The 27,725-nt window shown below is 42.4% G+C and overlaps 1 protein-coding gene across 1 annotated transcript in view; it reads left to right on the plus strand.

Moving 5' to 3' along the window:
- The window catches only part of THSD4 (thrombospondin type 1 domain containing 4), a 692,972-nt gene that overhangs the window by 289,060 nt on the left and 376,187 nt on the right, over window positions 1–27,725 (plus strand). The window contains exon 7 of the mRNA XM_066277962.1: window positions 12,643–12,779. Within this exon, the coding sequence (XP_066134059.1) occupies window positions 12,643–12,779 (137 nt within the window). The remainder of the gene's footprint in view (window positions 1–12,642; window positions 12,780–27,725) is intronic.

Here is a 27,725-nt window from a genome sequence, read left to right on the forward strand (position 1 = left end):
ACACCCTGTGCAAGCAGTGAGTCCCCAAGTTCATCACATTCATGTTCACCTTGGCTGCAAGTTGGAGGTTCCCACAAGGTTCCCACTCATTTGTCTGATGGCTCATAGAGCTCAAGAGGACAGCTTACTCACTATTACCAGTTTATTGTAAAGGAACAGCCAGATGGAAGAAGTGCCTTGGGCAAGGCAGGGCAAAAGGGGCAGTGCCTCCATGCCCCCTGTGGGCACACCCCAGCACACAGTGAGGGCTCCCTAAGCGATAAGTGTCTAAAGACTGTAAAGGGTGGGAACAGGCTAGGGCCTACTAGTTGGACAAATCCAAGTGCAGATGCTAAAGAAAGAGAAACCCCTTTTCCCTCCCTGCTTTCTGCATGGTGTGACCACACCTGACAGCTTGGAAGAGAACTTCCTCCTTACAAGGCCTCTGACAGCTGCAGTCTTGTCTGGCTAGCTTGCACTTATAAAAACTAGAACCTTTTATTCGGTTAGCCAAATGTCACGTCTTATGTCAGCATTAACGATGCATTCCCAGAGTGTCAGCTGAAGGTCTGGTTGCTGAAGAGGTCCGCTTCCTTCATCCTGTTTCAGTTAAGCAGTGGTTCTCAGAGTGTGCTGCCAGGACCGGCTTTGCCAATGCAAAGTGTGCATTGGCATCACCTGGAAACTGGTTGGAAATGCAGACTTTGGGGGCTCCCCCCAGGCCACGTGACTCAGACTCTAGTGGTGGAGCCCACCAATGTCTGTTTTCCTAAGACCTCCAGGTGATTCTGAGTATACTAAAGGTTTGAGTGCTACCACAACAGTGTTACAGACTAGAACTGTGTCTAAGTATGAGCAGTGCTGAGAGGAATTTAATATCTATTGAACACTGAGCCAGTGACTTTTGTTTTTCTTCATGGCCTCTCATCCAGAACCTCCAGCCTGTTAAGACTCTCCGTTGAGGTAAGGTATTGCAGATGAACTTATACAATTTTAATTACAGAGTTGCAAGTGTTGGATAGAAGGTTAGAGGTCTGAGGCTATTGATAAGCTGTATGTTTTGTATTTAAGTTCTAGTAATGAAAGGCGCCAAAAGCAATTTCCTTTTCAGAACAGGAGAAGCTAGAATTAGACCATCTTACCCATCTTCTGATGTTTGCAGAACAGCTTTTGTGTTCCAAAGAAGAGTCTTGGCTCTCAGAAGCATTCTTCTCATCTTATTGTCCATACGTTGTCCTGATGCAGTCTGGGGAGAGGCAGTTTGAGTAATAATCATCTGCATTCAGGCCAGAGTGTGGAGTCCAAGGGTTGCAGTCCCTTGGTCTAAAATCGGAGGAATACCAGGCAAAGGGTGAATCCAGCACTGCACTGGCTCCTCTGACCCTGAATTATTCGTTCGGACCCAGTGCTTCAAACCAAATGCTGCCAAACTCTGTGTCTACTGCCTGGGCTTTGGGCAACCCCTTTTCCATGTTGTTTAAACCCAGCATGTGCCCTGAAGACATTGCATCCAGACTTTTCTAATTTGTTACACTTCACTCATCCTCATATGTTGTGTAAGCACCCTGCCAGGCTGGAGTTTTATGAGCTGCGTTTACAAGGCTGCTTTTCTTGAATTAGGGGTATTATATATTCTACCAAAAACACAGAACCTGCGCCTGGGACATGCAGGTTTTAGTGCTAAACTTGGAGTGAACTTGAGAAGTTTGAATGGATCTGACACTAAGCACAGATGTTATCCGTTCTCCGAGAACAACTTTCTGTATTTATTCACAGAATCTCTTCACTCTCCTTCCCTGAGGCTTTCTCCTATCGTAAATGAGGGTGGGAGACTGCGTGGTTGTAGCGAAAGCCTGAAGCTCCTTTCCTGCCACCTTGGGCCCTTCCATCCTTCTGAAAGTGGTCGGTGGTAGCAGAACTAGATGAAATCTAGAGCCTCCACACTTGAGCCACATCTTGCTCCTCCGGCTCAGGCAGAGTTCCTGAAAAAACAAAAGGGAGTTGCTACCGTTTTGTGTTAATTTGAAATGGAAACGGGAGGAACCACATATTGACAGTAACTGAACAGGATTCCATTTCTGAGAATCTGAATTGCTGGAGTAGTTTTTTTATATTCTCTTTAAAATTAATTTTTTTGGGAGGGAGAAGAGGGGAGATAGACTCCTGCATGCTCCCCAATGGGGATCCACCCAGCAACCCCCATCTGGGGCCAATGCTCCATACTTGAATCAACTGAGCTACCCTCAGTGCCTGAGGCCGTCACTCGCACCAATCGAGTCACTGGCTGCAGGTGGGGAAGAGAGAGAGGAGGAGAGAAAGAGAAGCATATGGCCGCTTCTCATGTGTGCCCAGATTGGGAATCGAACCCAGGACATCTGCATGCCAGGCTGACACTCTACCCACTGAGCAACTAGCCAGGGCTTAAAATTAATTATTATTTAATCCAAGTTTTGTGTGTGTATTTCATAGAATCAAATAGTTTTGTAAACTTTGCCCCTCCCCCAATATTTCTCCTCCCCAACTATTTTAGCTGAGTAGTTTTTTGTTTTTGTTTTTATTTACCATCTTATTGCTAAATAATACTTACCTTTTTACTTCTGGGTTTTTCAGTTTCAAGTATTTTCTGTTGAAGATGAGGATGTAGCTCTCTTTCATCATCCTCTCTCTCTACCTCACCACATGTGGGCTCTTCCCATCCCAAACCCTCTCAACATAACTGCATTGCAATTTCAGTCAGATTAATAACCACTGCTTACATATGACCATGCACATTGTCTGCACAGCTGAGCCATAGAGTGTACTAGCTTTTAGTCAGGTCTCCAGGATGCTGGTCTTAGGCAGACGTTTGTGCTCAGTGTTTATTAGGAAGTGAACCTGGAACACTGTGAGGTGTCGGATTGGACAGAAGGAGAAGCTGGGCTGGGACAGTCCCCATGAAAGCCGCAGCTGGTCCCCTGAAAATCTCTGAGCAGAGTTAACCAAAGTTTGAGTCTGTGGGGCGTTTGTACTAACTACCACATGGACCAGCCGTCTCGAGGTTCAGACCTGTGTGAAGGGCTCCCTTAGGCTGATGGCAAGTTCCAGAAAGATGCAGCTGTCAGGTACCAGCAGGTGACATTCCCAGCTAATGGAGAAATTCTGACTTTGATGGGGGTGGTGATGGTCAATAATCTACATCACACTGTAGCATCCACCCTGTATACTGTGATCACTTTTTTTTTCTAAAATCCTTTTTTTCTCTATTGTTACTAAAGGCCTTTTTTGTTTTTAGTTTGTCTTCTTTTTTTAATGTAATTTTACATTTATGCAACCCCATGCTCTCTAAATTGTGTAATTCTTCTTTTAATCACTTGGTGTCTCTATATCTTAAAACCTCAATGTCTTAAAATTTATTGGGTATTTTATCCATTTCATTTTCGTGAATAAATGTCTCCTAGACACTTTTTGTCTGCTCCAGTGTTTCCCTAGAGCACCTTTGTCTCTTCAGGGTCTCTTCCCCGTCATGCCGCATTCTCTCAGCTTCTCTTTGAGGTTAGATCTTCTATTTCCTGAACCCCACAACTGCTTTCTTTTTGTTACCCTTCATTGTGGTAGACCGCGTCCTCCAGGAGGTTGCAGGAGAGGTAAACTGTGTGAGGATTGAATTTCTGAAACTGTCTTTATTTTTTTCTTAGGTGTTTATAATTGGACTAGATATAAAAGTTTAATTTGGAAATTACTTTCCCTCGAAAATCAAGAATCATTGCTCAATTTCCTTCTAGGTTTCAAAGTTATTGTTGAGAAATCCAATAGTATTTTATTTGTTTCCTGTCTGATAGCCTGTGTTATCTTTTCTCTGTTCCAGGTGTCTTGAGATTTCACAACCATGTGCCTTGTTAATATCCATTTACCAGGAAACTTCTCCATGGGTCCCTTGTGCTCCAACAGGTCTTGTGGAGTGGGCCAAGATTGCAAGACCCTGACCACCCTTAAAACAGGTCCTTTCTCAAGGTTGTGTGTGCAGTGAGCATCCTTGAATAATAGACACATATTCATCCAGAACAAAGAACAGGATGCTTTTTTGCGTCCCATAAAAGCAACAGGTTCCTCTAGCTCCATGCTTTTCAGCTGCAGTGTAAAACCACAGCTTCGCAACATCCATCTGGGCTCATCCACCTTGCCCCTATGGGACTCAGGGACAAAGGGAGCTGACACAAACATGCCAGTGCTCACCTGTTTACTCTTTCTTGAATAATAAAGTCCTTTATCTCTGACTGAGGAGTCTCATATCTTCTGTTTGTATCCATGAAACAGTAACAGACTAATATTTATTATAAGAAGGTTAAAATCAAATCCCACCCCTAACACATTGTCCTGGGCACTTCGGTTTGGAAACAGAAATTTTCTTGAGGTATTTATTTGATGATTTCCTGGGGATTCAGGAAGCTAAATGCTGCTGCTTTATTTATTTTTAAAATAACAGATTTATTGAAATAAAACTCCCATACCATGAAAGTCACCAATGTAAGTAGTTCAGTTTGGTGGTTTTAGTGTATTTAGAGAGTTGTGCAACCATCGCCACTGTATAATTTCAGAGCATTTTCATCACCCCCTGAAGAAAGTTCATACCCTCTGCAGTCCCTTTGCATTCTCTCCTTCCGCCAGTCCCCGGCAGCCACTGATCTACATTCCACCAGTATACGTTTGCCTATTCTGGACATGTCATAGAAATGTAATTATAAAATACATGGCTTTTTGTGACTGGCTCCTTTCACTTAGCAAAATATTTTCAAGATTTATCTATGTCATGGCAGGTGTCCTGTACTTCACAAGTCTTTCTGTCATTGAATAAGAATCCATGAGATGTAACACATTTTTTTTATCCATTCATTAGTTGCATGACATTGAGATTTTTTTACTTTTTAGCTATTATAAATAATGCTGCTATGAATACTTTTGTACAATTTGAATGTTACATACAATTTGAACATGAAGACGTATGTTTTCGTTTCTCATAGGTGTATACACCTAGAGGTAGAATTTCTTGGTCGTGTGGTAACTCTGTGTTTGATGTTCAAGAACTACCAGATGTGGTCCAAAGGAGCTGTTCCATTTTACAATCCTGTTGGCATCACACAAGAGTTCTGATCTCTTTACATCATTGCCAGTGCTTCTTAATATCTTCTTTCTTTTTTTTTTGTATTTTTCTGAAGTTGGAAATGGGGAGGCAGTCAGACAGACTCCCACATGCACCCGACTGGGATCCACCCGGCACACCCACCAGGGGGTGATGCTCTGCCCATCTGGGGCGTCGCTCTGTTGCAACCAGGGCCATTCCAGTGCCTGAGGCAGAAGCCACGGAGCCATCCTCAGCGCCCGGGCCAACTTTGCTCCAATGGAGTCTTGGCTGCGGGAGGGGAAGAGAGAGACAGAGAAGATGGAGGGGGGGGGGGGGGTGGAGAAGCAGATGGGCGCTTCTCCTGTGTGCCCTGGCCGGGAGTCAAACCCGGGACTCCTGCACGCCAGGCCGACGCTCTACCACTGAGCCATCTGGCCAGGGCTGTATCTTTTTTATTTTAGCTATCATGGTGAATATGAAGTGGTTTTGATTAATATTAACCTTAATGATTTATATCTTATTGTGGTTTTGATGTATACTAGTAACTAATGATATTGAACATCTTTTCTTGTACTTATCATCCATTTGTTTATTCCTTGGAGAAATGTCCATTTATATCATTTGTCCTTTTAATTGGGGTATCTTTTTATTGTTGAGTTATAAAAGTTCTTTATAGAGTCTAAATACAAATCCATTATCTGATACATGATTTGCAAAAATTTTGTCTCGTTCCAGATGTTGTGATTTTATTTTCTCATTGGAGTTCTATGATGAAGCCAAATTTATTTATTTTGTCTTTCGCCACATGTGCTTTTGATATCATATCATCTAAGACTAATTCAAGATCATGAAGATTTATGCCTATACTTTTTTCTAAGAATTTTATAGTTTTAGCTCTTACATGGAGGTTGATGATCCATATTGAAATATTTTTTTATATACTGGGAGGTACAAGTCCAACTTTATTCTTTTACATGTAGATATGCAAAATTGTCCCAACACCATTCGTTGCAAAAATAATTCTTTCCCCATTGACTTGTCTTGGCACTGTTGTCAAAAATCAATCAATCAATAATCAGAGGGTTTATTTCTGGACTCTTAATTCTGTTCCATCTATCTATATGTCTAGCCTTATGATAATAACACACTGTTTTCATTACAGTCAGGAAGTATGAGTCCTCTAGTTTTGTTTTGCTTTTCCAAGGTTGTTTTGGTTATTTTTGTTCCCTTGTATTACCATACAAATTTTAGGACCAGCTTGTAAATTTCTACAAAATTAAAAGACAGCTGGTATTTTGATTTGTGGTTGCATTGAATCTGTAAGTCAATTTAGGAAGTATTGCCATCTTAACAATATTGTCTTTCAGTTCATAAACATGGGCTATTTTTCCTTTTATTTAGATCTTTCTTAATTTCTTTCAACAATGTTTTGTAGTTTTTAGTGTATATCTTCAACTCCTCTGTTAAGCTTACACCTAAGAATTTTATTCTTTGTAATGTTCTTATAAATGGAATTGTGTTCTTAATTTTATTTTGATTGTTCATTGAAAACATATAAAAATAAAACTTATTTTTGCATCTTGATCTTGTATCTTTTAACCCTGATGAACTTGCTTATTAAAATATTTTTTGGTGTATTTGGTGGATTTTCTATAAACAAGATCATGTCCTCTGTGAATCAAATAGTTATATTTCTTTCTTTTCAATCTGGATACTGTCTCGTTTTCTTGACGAGTCACCCCAGCTGGAAGTCCTTTTTATTCCAGTAAAATCAGTAGTAATATCTCTTTGTTCCTGATTTTCATATTTTGAGTCTTGCTTTTATTTTTGTTCAGGCTATGGAAAAGTTTGTCAATTTTATTGATCTTTTCAGATAACCATCTTTTAGTTTCATTGATTTTCTCAACGGTCTATACCTTCTCTACTTAATTTACACCCTAGTTTTCTTTTTTCCATTGACTTTAATTTGCTCTTTTATTTCCATTTTAAGGTGGTATATCAGGTTATTAGTGTGAGATCATTTTTAACATAGGTATTTACGGCTATAAATTTCCCTGTAAGGCCTGACCAGGCGGTGGCGCAGTGGATAGAGCGTCGGACTGGGATGTGGAGGACTCAGATTCCAGACCCCGTGGTCGCTAGCTTGAGTGCGGGCTCATCTGGTTTGAGCAAAAGCTCACCAGCTTGGACCCAGGGTTGCTGGCTCGAGCAAGGGGCTGCTTGGTCTACTGAAGGCCCGAGGTCAAGGCATGTATGAGAAAGCAATCAATGAACAACTAAGGTGTCGCAATGTGCAACGAAAAACTAACGATTGATGCTTCTCATCTCTCCATTCCTGTCTGTCTGTCCCCGTCTCTGACTCTCTCTCTGTCTCTGGGAAAAAAATAAATTAAAAAAAAAATTTCCCTGTAAGCACTGCTATAATTTCATCCCCTAAATTGGTATATTATGTTTTTATTTTTATTAATCTCAAAGTATTTACTAATTGTATTTGTGTTTTTATTCTTGATTAGTTATTTAGAAGTATGTTAATTTTTACCTACTTTTGAAATCCCCAAATTTTTTTTTTGTTATTGATTCTTCATTTCATTCTATTGTGGTTAGTGAGCATATTTCATGTGATTTCTATCTTTTTAAATTTATTGAAACTTGTTTTAGGGCTTAACATGTGTTCCCTTCTGGAAAATGTCTTATGTGCTCTTGAGGAGAATGTGAATGTGCTATTTTGGGCGTCAAGGTCTGTCACGTCACCTAGGTGTAATTGATTTGCAGTGCTGTGCAAGTCTTCTGCTTTTTTGTTGGTCTTGTCTAGTTCTATGCACTGTTGAAAGTGGGGAATATCATTTCCAGCCTTTACTATTGAATTGTCGAGTTCCCCTTTCACTTCTGTCAGGCTTAGCTTCATGCATTTTGGGCCTCCATTGTTGGCTTCCCAACAGATTGACACTTTATCATTATAAAATGCTCTTATTTGTCTTTAATAACAATGTTTGCTTAGAGTCTGTTTTGTCTGTAATTAGTAGCCACTTAAGCTGTTTCCTGCCAGCATTCTCATTGCTTTTGTGAAGGAGTCCATTTTCAGCTGCCTCAGTCAACCATTCTGGAAGGTGGAACCTCAGAACTGCCTCTGGAATGCCCTAAGGGCCTCTCCTGTGTTAGCAAAGCTACTGTGTAGAAATAGGAAACTTTGGTGCTTCACTTCCTGCCTAGGATGGGTTTGGGTGGATCTGTTAAGTCATTACCTCGGGTCTTTCTGCCTTCCATCTTCCAAAATTTTGTAACCATTAACTTCTTTTCTAGTCTGTTTGTTTATTATTATTATTATTATTATTTTAAAAATATCTTTTCTCAATGGCTTTTCCAAGGGAACAAAGCTCACTGAGTGGTTTCAATGTTTAGCCTGTATTTGAGGGTATACCCTTTAGCTGTTAGTTGCTTTATTCTAAGTAACTGAATTTTCTTGAGTATTCTCCAGAATTTTTTTTTAATGATATGATCTTTTTTGTTATCAGGGATCTAATACCTGGCAATATCCTAAATTTAATTAAAGATGGTATGTATATTATTTTTTAAATTTAGACATGGAATTTTAACATCTCTGATTCAAAATAAGAATCGTCAACTGCTGCCATGGCTGGGTAGCTCTGTTGGTTAGAGTATCATTCTATACACCTAGGTAGAGGGTTCAATACCCAGGCACATATTAATCAACCAATGAATGCATAAATAAGTGGAACAACAAATCAGTGTTTCTCTCTCTCTTTCTCTCCTTTCCTTCTCTTTCTAAAAGTCTACTAAAAAAAGAAAATGATCAGCTGCTTCCAAATCTCTTCACTACTTGATTTTCCTTGCAGCAGTGGTTCCCAAACATGACCATGCACCAGAATTCCCTGAGGGCTTGTTAAAATACAGGAGATGCTGCACCATCCTCAGAGCGTCTGATTTAGACAGAATTGAGGCCCAAGAATCTGCATTTTCAACAAGCTCCCAGGTGATGCTGATACTCCTGGTCCTGAATGTGAGAAAGGTAAAGGTTGTTTCCTTTGGGGGTGGGAGGACATTTGGGAAGCAGATGAGAGCAGAGAGGGAGAAGAAACAGAGGGCGGTAAACAGGGAGGGAGGGGTGTGCCCACTTGCTCTTGTCCCGTTGCTCCCAGTTTGTCCCACTCCTCTGTGTTCTCCATGCAAAGCCTGCTCAGGGAAGCAGCTCCTGGTATCACAATTATAACCGTATTCAAGGGGAAAAAATAAATTAATTTTAAAGAGGAATGAAGTGACATTCCATGAAAAACCTTAAATTGAAGTCCTGCAAATGTATTTTTATGTGAAATTTCAAAGTGGTTAGAGTGGATGTGCAGGGTCTGAACAAGTCAGTTTTTTGGTAGTTTCACAAGAAGTCCTCGCTGAATATTGTTAATGCAGCAGGACCTAGGCCCTTTTGTTAGGGAGGCACTTGTCCACAGGGTCCAGTTATCTCCCAGATCCCGCTTTCCCCATGTTGCAAGTCTGAGAACAGGGACACTGTCTAAGTAACACAGGCAGAGGGCCAGACTGAGTGGCTGGTTTGGGCCATAGGGAGGGGCCCTGACTTACACTGTTCCCCTGGATTATTTTCCTGTAGTCAACTTGGAGATCCTGCCATCATTATCTTACATTGAACCTTTGTTGTTGTTGTTCTCAGAATGTTCTGCGGTATGTTTGCAAATACTGAGAAATAAAATTGTGGCTGCAAAGCATAGAGGTAGTTGGGAGGAAGCCAAGAGTGAAGTAAGAACTCCAAACTCTTGCCCCTGCAGGAGGCGGCTGCCTCTCAGACATGTTTATTGCTGAACATGCACCTGGAGACTTCCTGCAATCAATTAGAAAGCGGGGAGCCAGGAGAAGAGGAAGCAGGGTCTGGACTGGCACCTGACATGAGGAAGCGAGTTGTAGGAGACTGGTTTTACCTCTAACCTGTCGCTTCATTTTTTAGGGCTGTTTTGGGTGGGGGTGGGGAGTTGGTTTAGTTTTGTTTTTAATTTATATAGAATGGTCTTTTAATTTTAGATAATTCCCAAAGGTGTTTGATTCTTTGATTTATTTTATTTATTTTTGGCAAGATCACCTCATATCTTTTGGCAGCCAGGGTAAGAAGCCAGTTCTGTTGACTTGTGACACAGAGCTGAGGGCAGGTGGAAGCGTCAGTCTGCCCCGAGGCTCTATGTTATTTCCTGGCCGTGGTTTTCAATGGGTTTGGAGAAGAACTTCCTTGCTGTGACAGTCAGGCAGCCACACTAGGGAAAATATGATGTCTTGTCTCGTGTAGTAAAAGTCAGTATTATCCAGTCCCAGTAATCAGATTTCCAGACAAGGCATGACCCTGGAACATGCTGTCTTTGGCTCAGCGTATTCTTGTCTCCAAAGACAGTTAAAAAAAAGAAATCAATGTGTACTTGGCTTGTCTGTCTCTTTTGGATATGAAATTATATCTTGCCTGAAAACTTTTCTCATTCTTATTTTGAAATGGCTCTGGAGATGTTAGTTGCAGTGGTGATTAAGGTGGCTTTTACTGAGCACCTGCTATGTGCCAGGATCCATGGAGGGGATAGAACTAACTACAGAGAAAGACTCTGAGATGGGTGAATACACTTAGTGGGGAGAGGGGAAGAAAAAGGCCAAAAAATGAACCAGTATTCATTTATCCATCCCTCCTTCTATTCCCCAGGGATTAGTTGAGCATTTTCTGTGTGCCTGGCACTGTCCTGAGTGCTAGGGATACTCAGAAGTGAGAAAGACAGCCACATCCCTGTGGTCCCTCAAATCTATGCTTCAGTCAAGCTTGGTGAACCCTAAAGTAGAGAAGATCAGAACGGCCTGTGACGGGTAGATGTATAGGAGAGATTAGGATCCAGGGAAGGCTTCCCAGAAGAGGTGACCTGGGAACTAAAACAAGTGCTAACCAAGTGAGGCAAAGGCAGAAGGAACAGTTTAGCAGTGGCTGGACAAAGTAAGTGCGTAGTCAACTATGGAACATACACTTAAGGAAGAACAGTAGGAAATAAGACTACTTGTATTTGAAAGATGTTTTATTCCTTGCTTAGGTGTTTGGACTTCAACCTAAAGTGGTAGGGAAATCACTGAAATACCTCATAATGGAGAAATTATTACAGGAATCCCCAGCCATTAAAAAAAGAGTGTAGCCCTGGCCGGTTGGCTCAGCGGTAGAGCGTCGGCCTAGCATGCGGAGGACCCGGGTTCGATTCCCGGCCAGGGCACACAGGAGAAGCGCCCATTTGCTTCTCCACCCCTCCGCCGTGCTTTCCTCTCTGTCTCTCTCTTCCCCTCCCGCAGCCAAGGCTCCATTGGAACAAAGATGGCCCGGGCGCTGGGGATGGCTCTGTGGCCTCTGCCTCAGGCGCTAGAGTGGCTCTGGTCGCAACATGGCGACGCCCAGGATGGGCAGATTATCACCCCCTGGTGGGCAGAGCATCGCCCCATGGTGGGCGTGCCAGGTGAATCCCAGTCGGGCGCATGCGGGAGTCTGTCTGACTGTCTCTCCCCATTTCCAGCTTCAGAAAAAAAAAATAATTAAAAAAAAAAAAGAGTGTAAATATGATATAACTGCATAGACTTTAAGTTAAAAAATAGCAGGACAATAGCTCTCTATAACTACTAATATATAAAATATAATTAAGACTATAGCAAAGTGTAGGAGGACATCTAAAAGTAGAATCTATTATTTACATTGTGAGATTCTTTAAGAGTTCTGTTACTATTACTCAGCCATTGAATCTCTACAATATGCCAGTAGTTCAGGCTATACTCCCTCACCTCTACCATCAAATATGGGGAGATCTAATAACATTTATACAATTTTGAAAGACTTGGTTATAAAATGTTCAGAATAGGCAAATCATAGAGACAGATAGTACATTGGTGGTTGCCAGTGTCTGGGGGAGAAGGGGTGGAGGGACTTGGGAGGCACAGTTGACAGGTCCAGCATTCCTTTTGGGGATGATGGAAATATTCTGGAATTAGTGGTAATGGTTGTACAACATGGTGAACATACTAAAAAACACTGAATTTTACACGTTGGTTAAAATGGTTAATTTTATATTATGTGAAGTTTATCTCAATAAAAAATACAGAAAGTGGCCCTGGCTGGTTGGTGGCTCAATGATAGAGTGTCAGCCTGGTGTGTGGAAATCCCGGGTTCGATTCCCAGTTAGGGCACAAAGGAGAAGCACCCATCTGCTTCTCCACCCCTCCCTGCCCCCCTTCTCTCTCTCTTTCTCTTCCCTTCCTGCAGCCATGGCTTGACTGCTTCCAGTACATTGGCCCTCGGCACTGAGGACTGCTCTGTAGAGCCTCCGCCTCAACTGCTAAAAATAGCTCGGTTGCAAGTGTGGCCCAGACAGGGGTCACTGGGTGGATCCCAGTCAGGGCACATGCAGGAGTCTGTTTCTCTATCCCCTCCTCTCACTTAAAATAAAAAATAAAATAAATACAGGAAGAAAAGAGGTACTAATTTATTTATTTATTTATTTATTTATTTATTTATATTTTTATTTTCATTTTTTTTGTAGTAAAGGGCAATCGGAAGTGTGAGTTAAACTGCCAGGCAATGGGCTACCGTTTCTATGTACGGCAGGCTGAGAAGGTCATTGATGGCACGCCCTGCGACCAGAACGGCACAGCCATCTGCGTGTCCGGGCACTGCAAGGTAAGTGCCCAGCACTGCGTTACCAGGGTGGATTCTTGCGTTCATTGAGCTCTGCCTGCCAGGCTGTGGTCTGCTACTTCCCCCAGCCCCTGCATTCCTGAACTTGAGCTCTGGGAGAAGTGAGAGAAGACAGGGCAGCTGAATCTGCTCTGTGTGCTTGATCTTTGGGAGTCACTGTGTCTCACTCTGGCATTTCAATTATTAAGGGATTTATGTTTATACTGCATGCTTCAAAAGGGACACTGTGGTCTTTGCTCATTGGGTCTGAAACTCTTTCCTTACCTCTGAAGTGGGGGTCACGGAAAGGCCACTGCTGGGTCAGTCTAGATACAGTCGGCATGATGAAGTTGGCATTTTAAGGGTATGGTGTATTTTCTCTTGCCTCCCACCAGATGGGGCCGGCTTCCAGATGAAAGTTGTCTCATGCCCCTTGCAACAGAAGTTATACTTTAAACAGGAAGCGTTTTCAGCCTCTCTGGACTTCTGAAGTCTGTTCCGGGAACTCCCCGCCCAATATTCTGCGAACATTCTGGGCTTGAGAGAATCCTTGTGGGATGCTAACCTTTGACAGAAAGCATCATTTGGTTAAAAATAGGCATCTTAGATGAAATGACACAAATCCCAGAGCCCTATTATTTTGGGCCTGAACACCTCCACCCACTTCCACCCCCTTTTGTCTGTGAATGTAGTAGATGGAACTCTGCAGGTGATTGGCTGTGGAGCCCAGGCTGAGAGTCTACCTTAATTAAATTAAAGCTCAGTTGCTGGAGACCGATTTTCCTCAGAGGAAGAGGTATTGGTGATCATATCTGAAAGTTCCTATTATATCTGGAATGTAAATTGCCCCACTGTTTAGTATTAGAGCTATTCAAGTGTGATTTCTAAGCATAAGTTTTCCCCTCCATCTTTTTATAATGAGGAGGTTTCAAAGAGGATACAAAATAATTTATCTGGAGAGTCTCAGATTTTGAATGAAACTAAGAAATAAGCAGAGACCAAGACCTGTCTGGACTTCAATTTTCTACTTTTTTGGAAAAAACCACTGGGTTTCAAACAATCCCTCTGAGCCTTGCCATCCTCAGATAAGACCCGAGGCAGTTCCATTAGTTTTGGGGTGTCTGGCTCAACTGGTCTCTGCTTGTAAATATTACTGAGCCTGAAAGAATGGTCCTTAGGAAACCTGGTTTTTTCTTTCAGACCTTGCATGGACTGTGTTGTTTCCTGACACAGGTGCATAGTGCTAGAAGGGCAGGGGTACAGTGTCATGGTTAACAACATACCCTCTAAAGTCAGACTGCTGGGGTTCAAGCCCTGCCTCTTCTGCTGATTTACTGTGCAGTCTTGCCCATGTTATGTGAGCTCTCTGGCCCTCTGTGTGACATCTGCAGCCTGAGGAGGAGAATGGTGCCTACCTCCTGTCTTGTAGTGAAGGGTCACGAGCTAATACATTTGAGGCCTTTGTCACGGGTCTGCACTTAACAAGCATGCTGGTGTTTGTTTGTATTACTGTCTATGCCCACTTATCTCCCATTGTATTTGAATTTTTAATGCAAAAGTATTTGCTCTTTTTGTAGATTATAGAGTTGTGAGATTCATATCATTCTTTGAGGCAGGTTCTTCCACTGTAAGGGGACTCACGGGGCATGCAGATTCTAACAGGGTAGGTCTAGGGAAAGGCTGCAGTGTCTGACTTTCTAACAAGCACCTGTGTGATGTTAACTGTACTGTGTGTAGCAGAATTTTAAAAGACACACTGATGAAGACATACTTAACAGAGAAACAGAAATGTAAATACAGAGCAGTGAAATGACTTCTGGAAAGAAGATGAAATGTGATCTCTTTCCACGAGGCAAGTGTGCTTTCTTCCGGTCGGATTGAGTGTCTTCTGAGCTGATGGTAGGGAACAGAAACAAACACTTGCGAGGACATTGGGTATGGGTTCTTACTAATTGATGAAAGCCTTTCAGATTGTTAGGGCAACACAGTCTGAAGATGATAATTGCTAAAAGGCTGAGATGGATGGCCCTTGGATGTGAGTAGATGAATAGGAATGTGGTGTGATGGGGATGATGCCAGTATCCTGTCGTGTTGTTCTGTGTGCTTGTGCCTGAGACTTGCTCATTGGAGTTGTTGGAACCACTGACCGCCTTCCCCCACCCCGTCCTCTTCAGGACTTCAGTTTGAATAATCTGAAGTACGTTTGCTTCCCAGGCCGAAGCTCTGTTTTACTTTTCATCTTTCAAAGAGTAAAGTGTCCCTTTTCCAAATATTTGATAGGAAGCCCAGATTCCACATGGCTGTCTCCACTTGGCTGCCACGTGGCTGTCTCTGCTTGGCCGCCAGCGAATGAGAGAGCTGTCACTCGTGGACATGGACCTGTGCCTCTGAAATGGCTCCAGAAAGCCCGTACTGGCCTCCCAGGCCTGCGGCAAAACTGAATGAAAGGCGATGGCATTGAATAGGAGTACAAGTGACACCCACAAGAATAGCTAGGGGGTAAGGGCATCCTCCTGGCTCACCCAGAGCAGCTGCAGTGTTTGCTGTGTGATCACCCTCCCTCCCGCTGGGACTCCAGCAGCTGGAAGAGGGGCAGGAAGAGTCCAGATGTCCTCAGACTGGAGGCTATGCCTCCAGAAGATGGGGGTCTTCCCCAGCCGCAGTCCCTCGGTGCTGGGTGACACTTCCTTTTTGACAGGAACTGAAGGATCCCAAATGTTGGCTTCAGGTGAAGGACTGCAAGTAGCTAGGCTTTGTGGGGAAAGCACTCTGGCCCTGTCCTTCCCTGAAGCATGTATCCGAGGACCACAGATGTTGTGCTTCCTCAGCCAGACCCCTGCCCTCTAGACATCACAGAGGCCCATCCCGCCAGTCTTCAGAGCCGTCTTGAGACACTGCCAGTCCCGCCCATCACTGTTCGCATCTATGGAAATGAAATAGCATGTATGTCTAATTAAGGGAGATCACAGTAATCATTTCTATTGTTAAGCATTACATTAACTACACTGATTTTTTTTTAAAACTTGGCCTCAGCTTTAAACTTTCAAGTTTAAATTTTTGAGTTTTTATAGTTTAATGTGTACTTGTTATTTTTGCTGGCAATTTAACAAAAACAGAGGAAACGTTGCCTTCAGAGGTTTAGCAGGTATTTGAGAGAATAGGGTCACATGGGTAAAGACTACTGAAAAACACTGCCTCCGCTCCCTGGGATGCGGGCCTTTCTAAAGCCTCAGGGCTCCGGGCCTGAGTGACGCTGACAGAGTCGGACTCCCTCCAGGACCACCGGGAAAGCCTTTGGTGGCAAAGAAAGAACCGTTGAGTCAGTACTTTGCAGCAGAGAGGCTGATGCAACTCTCAAAGAAGAAGGTGCTGGAGCCAATACAAGCCACTGAGGAGTCATTTCTGAGAATCGGCCATGTGTCTGATGCTGCTGTGGCCTTTCTGCGCAATTGTCTCATCAGTCCAGTCTTCTTAGTTAATACTGACTTTTGAACAGGAAGAGAAGTTTACATGTGATGGGAGACAGCTGTGTACTTAGGTCTCCCTGTTCTGAGTTTATTTTTCTCGCTGCCTCTTTCCAAAACAGGCTGCCTTACCAAAGCGCACATCAGGACATGCCTCTCCTTTGCTTAAATTCCATCAGTGGCGCCCGTTGCCTATGGAATAAAGGCCAGGCTCTTCATCATCTGTCTGCCGCCAGGCCCCTGGGCCCCAGCGCCGGCCAGCCGGGACGTGTTTCTCCCTGACCTGGCAGGCCTGCGGGCGAGCATGCGCACTCTGCCTGGCCTGCCGGAGTACCGCTCGGGGGAACCGCGCCTGGTCCACTTGGCAGACGACAGACTCTGCTCGAAAGCCATTGGCTGACCCCTTTGTGTACTGTTCTACCCTTCTGTCCTGCTTCTTGTAGCTGTTTGTTCCCACTGCCCCAGCCTGACACCCAGCCGTCCTGGGAGTGGTTCCCGGCACTTGGCTTAAACAAAATGCCTACCTATTGAATCAGTGCTGAGAATAAATGGGTAAATGAAATGAACGTACTGGGTGACTCAGTCTGTTGGATTTCAGCAAATGAAATTAGTCTTGAATGCAGCACGGAGCCGTCTCATTTTGTGGCTGGGCTGGGCAGCTGGGTGCAGATAACACAAGGATGCGAGGCCTCCTTGGCCCTGTCCCAACCATCCAAGGCTTCAGAAGTTAGGGAGAGGGGTCTTGGCAACCAAGCTTTTCTCCCTCAGCTGGTTTTTAATTTTGCTCACTCTGAATTTTCTGAGTTCATTCAGAGCTAATGAGGGGGAAGCCCCCCTTGTGCCCACCACATCTCCCCCTCATCCCTCGTCAGTCATCGCCTCCCATCAGTCACACCTCCCGTGCAGCATGCAGGGTGTTTCCTGTGGCCCACCTTCCCCACACTCTCTGCGGGGGCTCTCACACCTCCTCTCCTGCTGTGGCACTGCTATGCTTCCATCCGGACACATCAGCAGAGGGGTTCATATTTACGCAAGAAATTAAAGCAAGGTAACTCTTTCCAGATGTTCTGAGATAAGCGTTGGCCACGCGTGTGGCCCTGAGTGGGAAGGGTGGCGTGTGGGTGTGTGCACCTGTGTGTGTGCACCTGTGTGTGTGTGTGTGCTCAGGTGCTCAGTTTTTTCATCCTCCACATCAACTGCTGTTGTGCTCTGTCTGGAGCCAAGCGAGGAGACCCTGTTCATCTCTCAGCCTGTTTGTCCTAGTTGGTTTTCTTTCTTTCTTCTTTTCTCAGTTACACGTTTTCTTTTGTGGCCTTTGCTTGGAGCTCTGTCGGCGCTTGAATGAGACCAAGGAGTAATTGCATTGGGTAAAGGCTGTCCCCCAACCTGCCGGACATTTGCGCGGTACTCCACCTTGAAGGAGGGAGGGAGCTTGTAGTCCACTTGAATTCAGAGTATACATGACCCTGTGGACTCCCTCTTGTATCCCTACTCCAATCAGGTGGTGTCCTAAAAGTCCTTTCTGCTATGACTGTTAAAATGCTTGTCGTGTTACGTGATAGCTATTTTGACAAGTGTCTGAGCTCCTAAAGGAGAATGCATGTTAGATAAAAACCTCAGTGCTTAACGTATGAAAATTATCCAGTGACTTTTTTTTATTATTTTTTTATTTTATGTTATGATTTTTTGTATTTTTTTAATAATTTTATTTTTTAATGGGGCGACATCAATAAATCAGGATACATATATTCAAAGATAACAAGTCCAGGTTATCTTGTCATTCAATTATGTTGCATACCCATCACCCAAAGTCAGATTGTCCTCTGTCACCTTCTATCTAGTTTTCTTTGTGCCCCTCCCTCTTTCCCTCTCCCTCTCCCCCCACCCCCCATAACCACCACACTCTTATCAATGTCTCTTAGTTTCACTTTTACGTCCCACCTACATACGGAATAATGCAGTTCCTGTTTTTTTCTGATTTACTTATTTCACTTCGTATAATGTTATCAAGATCCCACCATTTTGCTGTAAATGATCCGATGTCATCATTTCTTATGGCTGAGTAGTATTCCATAGTGTATATGTGCCACATCTTCTTTATCCAGTCATCTATTGACAGGCTTTTTGGTTGTTTCCATGTCCTGGCCACTGTGAACAATGCTGCAATGAACATGGGGCTGCATGTGTCTTTACGTATCAATGTTTCTGAGTTTTTGGGGTATATACCCAGTAGAGGGATTGCTAGGTCATAAGGTAGTTCTATTTTCAGTTTTTTGAGGAACCACCATACTTTCTTCCATAATGGTTGTACTGCTTTACATTCCCACCAACAGTGTATGAGGGTTCTTTTTCTCCACAGCCTCTCCAACATTTGCTATTACCTGTCTTGTTAATAATAGCTAATCTAACAGGTATGAGGTGGTATCTCATTGCAGTTTTGATTTGCATTTAGATGAGCATCTTTTCATATATCTGTTGGCCATTCGTATTTCTTCCTGGGAGAAGTGTCTGTTCATGTCCTCTTCTTATTTTTTTTTATTGGATTGTTTGTTTGTTTGTTGTTGAGTTTTATGAGTTCTTTCTATATTTTGGATATTAGGCCCTTATCTGAGCTGTTGTTGAAAATATCATTTCCCATTTAGTTGGCTGTCTGTTTATTTTGTTATCAGTTTCTCTTGCTGAGCAAAAACTTCTTAGTCTGATGTAGTCCCATTCATTAATTTTTGCCTTCATTTCTCTTGCCTGTGGAGTCAAATTCATAAAATGCTCTTTAAAACCCAGGTCCATGAGTTTAGTACCTATGTCTTCTTCTGTGTACTTAATTGTTTCAGGTCTTATGTTTAGATCTTTGATCCATTTTGAGTTAATTTTAGTACAGGGGGACAAACTGTAGTCTAGTTTCATTCTTTTGCATGTGGCTTTCCAGTTTTCCCAGCACCATTTATTGAAGAGGCTTTCTTTTCTCCATTGTGTGTTGTTAGCCCCTTTATCAAAAATTATTTGACTACATATATGTGGTTTTATATCTGAGTTTTCTATTCTGTTCAGTTGGTCTGAGTGTCTATTTTTCTGCCAATACCATGCTGTTTTGATTGTCGTGGCCCTATAATATAGTTTGAAGTCAGGTATTGTAATGCCCCCAGCTTCATTCTTTTTCTTTAGGATTGCTTTGGCTATTCGGGGTTTTTTATAGTTCCATATAAATCTGATGATTTTTTGCTCCATTTCTTTAAAAAATGTCATTGGAATTTTGATGAGAATTGCATTAAATTTGTATATTGCTTTGGGTAATATGGCCATCTTGATTATATTTATTCTTCCTAACCAAGAACAAGGAATATTCTTCCATCTCATTATATCTTTTTTTATTTCTCTTAACAATGGTTTATAGTTTTCATTATATAAATCCTTTCCATTCTTTATTATGTTTATTCCTAAGTATTTTATTTTTTGTTGTTGTTGCAATAGTGAAGGAGATTATTCTTTTGAGTTCGTTCTCAAATGTTTCATTGTTGGCATAGAGAAAGGCTATTGACTTCTATATGTTAATTTTGTATCCTGCGACCTTACTGTATTGGCTTATTGTCTCTAGTAGTCTTTTTGTGGATTCTTTGGGGTTTTCGATGTATAGGATCATATCATCTGCAAAAAGTGATACCTTTACTTCTTCTTTTCCGATATGGATGCCTTTTATTTCTTTGTCTTGTCTGATTGCTCTGGCTAGAACCTCTAGTACCACATTAAATAAGAGTGGAGAGAGTGGACAACCCTGTCTTGTTCCTGATTTAAGGGGGAAAACCTTCAGTTTTGTGCCATTTAATATGATGTTAGCTGATGGTTTATCATATATGGCCTTTATCATGTTGAGATATTTTCCTTCTGTACTCATTTTGTTGAGAGTCTTAAACATAAAATTGTGTTGTATTTTATCAAAAGCCTTTTCTGCATCTATTGATAAGATCATGTGGTTTTTGTTCTTTGTTTTGTTGATATGGTGTATTACGTTAACCGTTTTTACGTATGTTGAACCATCCTTGAGATTCTGGGATGAATTCCACTTGATCATGATGTATTATTTTTTTAATATGTTGTTGTATTCGATTTGCTAGTATTTTGTTTAGTATTTTAGAATCTGTATTCGTTAGAGATATTGGTCTGTAGTTTTCTTTTTTTGTGCCATCCTTGCCTGGTTTTGGTATGAGGGTTATGTTGGCCTCATAAAATGTGTTTGGAAGTATTGCTTCTTCTTCAATTTTTTGGAAGACTTTCAGTAGAATAGGAACCAAGTCTTCTTTGAATGTTTGATAAAATTCGCTGATATAGCCGTCTGGGCCTAGACTTTTATTTTGGGGGAGGTTTTTAATGGTTTTTTCTATTTCTTCTCTACTAATAGGTCTGTTTAGGCTTTCTACTTCTTCTTGACTCAGTCTAGGAAGGTTGTATTGTTCTAGGAATTTATCCATTTCTTCTAGGTTGTTGAATTTAGTGGCATAAAGTTTTTCATAGTATTCTACAATAATTCTTTGTATATCTATGGTGTCCGTGGTGATTTCTCCTCTTTCATTTTGGATTTTGTTTATATGAGTTCTTTCTCTTTTTTCCTTGGTATGTCTTGCCAAGGGTTTGTCAATTTTGTTGATCTTTTCAAAGAACCAGCTCCTTGTTCTATTAATTTTTCCTATAGTTTTTCTGTTCTCTATTTCATTTATTTCTGCTCTGATTTTTATTATTTCCTTTCTTCGGCTGGTTTTGGGTTGTCTTTGTTCTTCTTTTTCTAGTTCCTTAAGGTGTGAAGTTAAGTGGTTCACTTGTGCTCTCTTTTGTTTGTTCATATATACCTGAAGTGATATGAACTTCCTTCTTATCACTCCTTTTGCTGCATCCCATAGATTCTGATATGTCGTATTGTCATTTTCATTTGTCTATATATATCTTTTGATCTCTGCACTTATTTCTTCTTTGACCATTCATTTTTTAAAAGTATGTTGTTTAGTTTCCACATTTTTGTGGCATTTTTTTCCTCTTTTTTACAGTTGAATTTTAGTTTCAAGGCTTTATGATCAGAAAATATGCTTGGTACAACTTCGATTTTTCTGAATTTGCTGATGTTGTTTTTGTGGCCCAACATATGGTCAATTCTTGAGAATGATCCATGTACACTGGAGAAAAATGTATACTCAGTCACTTTGGGATGAAATGTCCTGTAGATGTCTATCATATCCAGGTGCTTTAGTGTTTTGTTTAAGGCCACTATATCTTTGTTGATTCTCTGTTTGGATGACCGATCTAGAGCCGTCAGCGGTGTATTGAGATCTCCAAGTATGATTGTATTTTTGTCAGTTTTTGTTTTAAGGTCAATAAGTAGCTGTCTTCTATATTTTGGTGCTCCTTGGTTTGGTGCATATATATTAAGAATTGTTATATTTTCTTGCTTCAGTGTCCCCTTAGCCATTATGAAATGGCCATTTTTGTCTCTGAGTACTTTTGCTGTCTTGTAGTCAGCATTATCAGATATGAGGATTGCTACGCCTACTTTTTTTTGGATGTTATTTGCTTGGAGTATTGTTTTCTAGCCTTTCACTTTGAATTTGTTTTTATCCTTGTTACTTAGATGAGTTTCTTATAGGCAGCATACAGTTGGATTTTCTTTTTTAATCCATTCTGCTACTCTGTGCCTGTTTTTTTTTTTTTTTTTTTTTTTTTTTTTGCATTTTTCTGAAGCTGGAAACAGGGAGAGACAGTCAGACAGACTCCCACATGCGCCTGACTGGGATCCCCCCGGCATGCCCACCAGGGGCAATGCTCTGCCCACCAGGGGGCTATGCTCTGCCCATCCTGGGCATCGCCATATTGTGACCAGAGCCATTCTAGCACCTGAAGCAGAGGCCACAGAGCCATCCCCAGCGCCCGGGCCATCTTTGCTCCAATGGAGCCTTGGCTGTGGGAGGGGAAGAGAGAGACAGAGAGGAAGGCGTGGCGGAGGGGTGGAGAAGCAAATGGGTGCTTCTCCTGTGTGCCCTCGCCGGGAATCGAACCCTCTGTGCCTTTTTATTGGTGAGTTTAATCCGTTTACATTTAGTGTAATTATTGACACTTGTGAGTTCCCTGTTGCCATGTTATAGATTGCTTTCTGTTAGTTTTGTGTCTTGTTTGATCCTTCTTTTTTGTTTTTCTATCCTTTGTTTTTATTTGGTTGTATTCCATACATCTCTCCTCTGTTGCTATCTTTTTGAAATCATGTGCTTCTGTGGTGGTTTTTTTTTAATGGTGGTTACCTTTAAGTAATGAAAAGGTTTCCTACCCTGTTTTTTGTAGTGCACTATTTTGTGAGTACTTTTGCATTCCATCATTCTTTGCTACTGTTAATCTCCATCCTCTCCCCCTCTTTCTTTTTGTTGTTGTCATAGTTTAAATTTGGTTTTATTGTGTTCTTCTTGGAGCTTTTACTTGTGGCTTTGTTTTTTTTTTTTTGTTCTTTGTATCTGATTGGAGAACCCCCTTTAGTATTTCCTGGAGTGGGGGTTTTCTGATGATAAATTCCCTCATCTTTTCTGTATCTGTGAATGTTTTTATTTCTCCTTCATATTTGAAGGATAGCTTTGATGGCTATAGTATTCGTGGCTGAAAGTTCTTCTCTTTCAGGACTTTAAATATTAGGGTCCACTCTCTTCTGGCTTGTAGAGTTTCTGTTGAAAAATCGGATGATAATCTAATGGGCCTTCCTTTATATGTTGTATTCTTCTTTTCCCTGGCTGCCTTGAGAATTTTTTCTTTGCCGTTTGTGCCAATTTCATTATGATGTGCCTTGGAGTAGGTTTGTTGGGGTTAAGAAAACACGGAGTTTTGTTTGCTTCTTGAATTTGAGGCTTTAGTTCTTTCCTCAGGCTTGGGAAGTTCTCATCTATTATTTGTTTGAGTATGTTCTCCATTCCATTTTCTCTCTCTTCTCCCTCTGATATACCTATTATTCTTATGTTATTCTTTTTGATGGAGTCAGACAATTCCTGTAGGGCTAATTTTTTTAATTTTTGAGTCTCTTTCTTCTTCTCTCTGTTGTGCCTCAAGTTGCTTGTCTTTTATTTCACTAATCCTACCTTCTATCTGGCCTGTTCTATTAGCTAAGCTTGTTACCTCGTTTTTCAGCTCATGTATTGAGTTTTTCATCTCTGTTTGATTTGTTTTTATAGTTTCAATTTCCTTGGAAATATATTCTTTGTGTCCATTGAGTTGCTTTCTGAGGTCCCTAAATTACCTTTCTGTGTTTTCTTGTATATCTCTGAGTATTTTTAGGATTTCTATTTTAAATTCTCTGTCGTTTAACTCCAAGGTTTCCAATATATTAAATTTTTTCTCCATAGATTTTTCCTCATCTATCTGTGTTACCTCTCTTTCTTTTGTATCCATGATATTCGATTTTCTCTTCCTTAATGGCATCTGAGGGTGGTTTTTTTGATAGTATTAATGAGATTTAATAAAGAATAAAAAGTTAATAAAATAAAAATAAAAAATCAAAGTTTTTTTAAAAAAATTAATAATTAAGTAAAAATAAAATAAAAATTAATAAAAAGGAAATTATTCCTCCCCTCCTTTTTTCCTCTCCTCTCCTCTCCCCTCTTTCTTGAGAAAATCTTGTGGTGAACTGTGAATTATATTGTGCTAAATAGAACAAACAATACCTGTACTTGAGGGCCTGAATTGGGGAGAAGTAATAAAGGGGCAAAAAAAAAAAAAAAAACAACAGAAAAAAAGGGGGTATTGACCCACAAAAAGCAAATAAGGAAAAAATTTGGGTAAGGAATAAAATGATTTGCTTTTAGGTGTTGGTCGACTAAGATTTATGATGAGAGGAATAAGAGGGAAACAGGAAAATGGGTGGACAAATTAAAAAATTACTATTGTATTTAGTGGAACAAAAACTAGATAAAATGAAAAGCCAGAGATGGGAGCACTGCTAGTGAGTTAAAAAGGTGAAGTAAAACCCCTCTCAAATGCCACAAACATAAGTTTGAGTCCAAGATAAGATAATTTGTTTGTTATTGAGGTTTGAATGAGAGGAAATGTAAAGGAGAAAGGAAAAAACTAATATAGAGGGAGAAAAGAAAGAGAGAGAGAATAATAAGAGGAACCACTAAAAGAAGAAAAAAGAAAAAAGAGGAGAGAGAGAGAGAGTTAAGGGTTTTGGAGTGCAATCCTCATAGAGAGAAAGGAAGAGGAAAGAAAAGATAATGGGAGATGTAACACTTATGGGTAGTGTAGTTCAAGGAGAGGAGAGAGTAAGACCGGTAGAGAGTTAAACGACCAAATTGGAGGAGGAAAGAAAAAAAATCAAGAATGAAGATAAGAGAAACAAACGAACAAATATAATAAAATGGGATAAGTTATAAAGTCTGTGGATTATTCTTGATTTTGAGAGGTTATCTTCTTGCTTTTTCTTTTCTCTCCCTCTTCCTGGTCGGTGACTCTGTACCCCGGGTTCTGCCCCTTTGGCATGCTCAGGTAGAGGTTTGCAGTTGATAAGTCTCTATGGCGATGTCATGTATTGTGCTTCAGTCTCGTTGGCAGTCGAGGCTCATTAGCATTTATAGGCTCCGACAGTGAGAGAGTCCGTTTTCCTGGAGCCTCTCTCCTAGTCTTTCCTTCCTCAGTTAGTAGCCTGATAATCCAGCTATGGGGTTGCTGCTGCCTCTGCCTGGATAGTAAGAGGCTCAAAGAGCTGGCAACTCCCCACTCTATTCTCACTCAGCACAGGGCTCTGGGTAAGGCTCAGTCAGTCAGAGCTGCTAGCATAATCAGGCGGGGCTTCCGCCCACTCAAAGACCTTTGGCTCTGCCACTCTGTCCAGTAACATGGGCAGGCGCCCACTCCCAGGCGCTTGGAGGAAACTCTCGCTCACTATCTGTGTGCAGACCAGGATATCAGGCTGGCAGTCTCACACTCTGAGTGAAACCCCCACCCACACGGAAAAGTTCCAGCGTTGGAATTGGCTCTCGCTCCCTCCCCGTGCGCGGCTTTTTCAGGGTGCTAGTGTGGCCCCAGATTCCGTTTTTGGCCCACACAAAGGCCCCTGACTCTGTCCCTCTGTGGGGTAACACGGGTGCCCACTCCTGAGGTGCTCGGAGGAATCTCTTGCCCACTCTCCCTGCGCGCTGACCAGGATATCAGGCTGGCCGTCTCTCACCCTCTGAGTGAAACCCCCGCCCGCACGGAAAAGTTCCAGCATTGGAATTGGTTCTCGCTCCCTCCCCGTGCGCAGCTTTTTAAGGCACTGGGGCAGCCCGGAGATTCCGCTTTCGGCCCACACAAAGACCTCTGACTCTGCCTCTCTGTGGGATAACACGGGTGCCCACTCCCAGGGCTTTCGAAGGAATCTCTCGCCCACTATTTGCGTGCACCGACCAGGAAATTGGGAAAAATGGCTGCCTCACTTGTTTTTCTTTGTCTGGGTTTGGCGCGAGTGTTAGCTTGTATTGCGTGGGTTGCCACAGGAACAGTTTTTCCTTGGCTTGGATCTCCATGCCACAGCCTGGTTCGGCCGTTTGTGCCGCGGCCTGGATCTCTTCACCCCCTTTGCCCACCTTAGTTTCTATACTCTCAGTTCCCAGTGAAAGCAGCCCTATTTAGGTTAGTGAGGAAGGCGGAGCATTTCTTACTCCCTATTTCCTTCGGGGTTTGATTATATATTTAGCCATTTTTTCTCTCGACCATACCTTCGGATGTATTTCGAAACATCTGGAGGCTCCAAGGATAGGTTTTTCTGTTTCTGGTTGAAGATCTTGTTGAGTTTTGGGGGAGATTTATTGGTATCGCTTCCTACGCGCCATTACTCTGACATCATCTCCTGTATTTTTCTGAAGTTGGAAACGGGGAGGCAGTCAGACAGATTCCCATATGCGCCCGACCGAGATCCACCCGGCATGCCCACCAGGGGGCGATGCTCTGCCCATCTGGGGTGTTGCTCTGTTAAAACCAGAGCCATTCTAGTGCCTGAGGCAGAGGCCCCAGAGCCATCCTCAGCGCCCAGGCCCCAGAGCCATCCTCAGCACCCTGGCCACCTTCGCTCCAATGGAGCCTCGCCTGTGGGAGGGGAAGAGAGAGACAGAGAGGAAGGAGAGGGGGAGGGTTGGAGAAGCAGATGAGTGCCTCTCCTGTGTGCCCTGGGCGGGAATCGGACCCAGACTACTGCACACCAGGCCGACGCTCTACCACTGAGCCAGCCGGCCAGGGCCTCCAGTGACGCTTTTAAGAGAGATGAGTGAATAAACAAAGGAACAAGTCAGAAACTTGATTGTGAGACCTCCTTTCTTATGTATAATTGATGATAGGATTATTAACAACATATTAACATTTTAGAGCCCAGGCCCTGTTCTCAAGACCTCTTGAAATGCTAAACCTGAAATAAACCTGATGGAATTCACCAGATTATATGCACTTCTAATGCATTATATAAAATTCTTCTCGTTTTCAAACATTGGGATCACCACCTAACATAAAAATTGTTTAGATTTTTTTGTTAATATGCACTATTAATTATTAACATCATTAATTAATTATTAGTTAACAACCCAAGTAATATACATAATTATTAATTAACTCAACAAATAATCTTACCTGCTTACTGCTATTACACCGGGCGAGGCATTGGAGATAAAACAATAGAAAAGATGACCCTGGCCGGTTGGTTTACTGGATAGAGCATGGGACCAGTGTGTGGACATCCTGGTTCGATTCCCAGTCAGGTCACACATGAGAAGCAACCATGTACTTCTCTTCCTTTCCCTCTCCCCCTTTCTCTCCCTTCTCTGGTCTCCTCTGGACAGTGCCATGCTTAGTTCCTCCTGGGTCCCCACGCCTGAACACCTGCTGGCTTTAGCAACAGAAAGCCTGCCACCAGCTGCATTCTTTCATCCTCGAGGCCCGGAAAGACTGCCCTGGAGACTGGACAATATAAGGGGTCCCGAGCAGGTTGGGGGTCAGACAGGAGCTCCAGTACTACAACAGAGAAAGGGAGGCTTCTTAGGTGAGAGGGGTACAGTGTACAGAGATTCAACCTGTCCCTTCGGATGGCCCTCTTACACCAGAGAGTCAGAAGAAAGAGAAATTTAGGGCTGCTTCCCCCCAGCCTTTCTTAATGGGCAGCAGTCACCCCCACACACACAGGAATTAAAAGAGTTTTCTATCCAAATTGGCAGGGATGGTGACTGGGACTTAAACCTGAGGAATGACAGAGAGCTCTCCAGAGAAAGGCGTCTGGGCCACATAGTCATCTCTGCCCTAGTCCACCTCATCCCTGCCCCTGAACTAAACAGTGATCAGAAGCACCATCTGAGTAGGATCCCTTATGGTACGGATACTGCAGTCACACCACGCTTGTGGCACACCAGCTGCACTCCACCGAGGCTGCTCCCCGGGGCGTATGGTAGTACTTTGGGGCTGTGGAAACCTGTGGAGACTGCAGGCCAGAGGGGCAGCCCCTTTCCCTTTGGTC

Source organism: Saccopteryx bilineata, chromosome 4 (genome assembly GCF_036850765.1).
Source record: "Saccopteryx bilineata isolate mSacBil1 chromosome 4, mSacBil1_pri_phased_curated, whole genome shotgun sequence".
In the NCBI taxonomy this organism is placed as follows: domain Eukaryota; kingdom Metazoa; phylum Chordata; class Mammalia; order Chiroptera; family Emballonuridae; genus Saccopteryx; species Saccopteryx bilineata.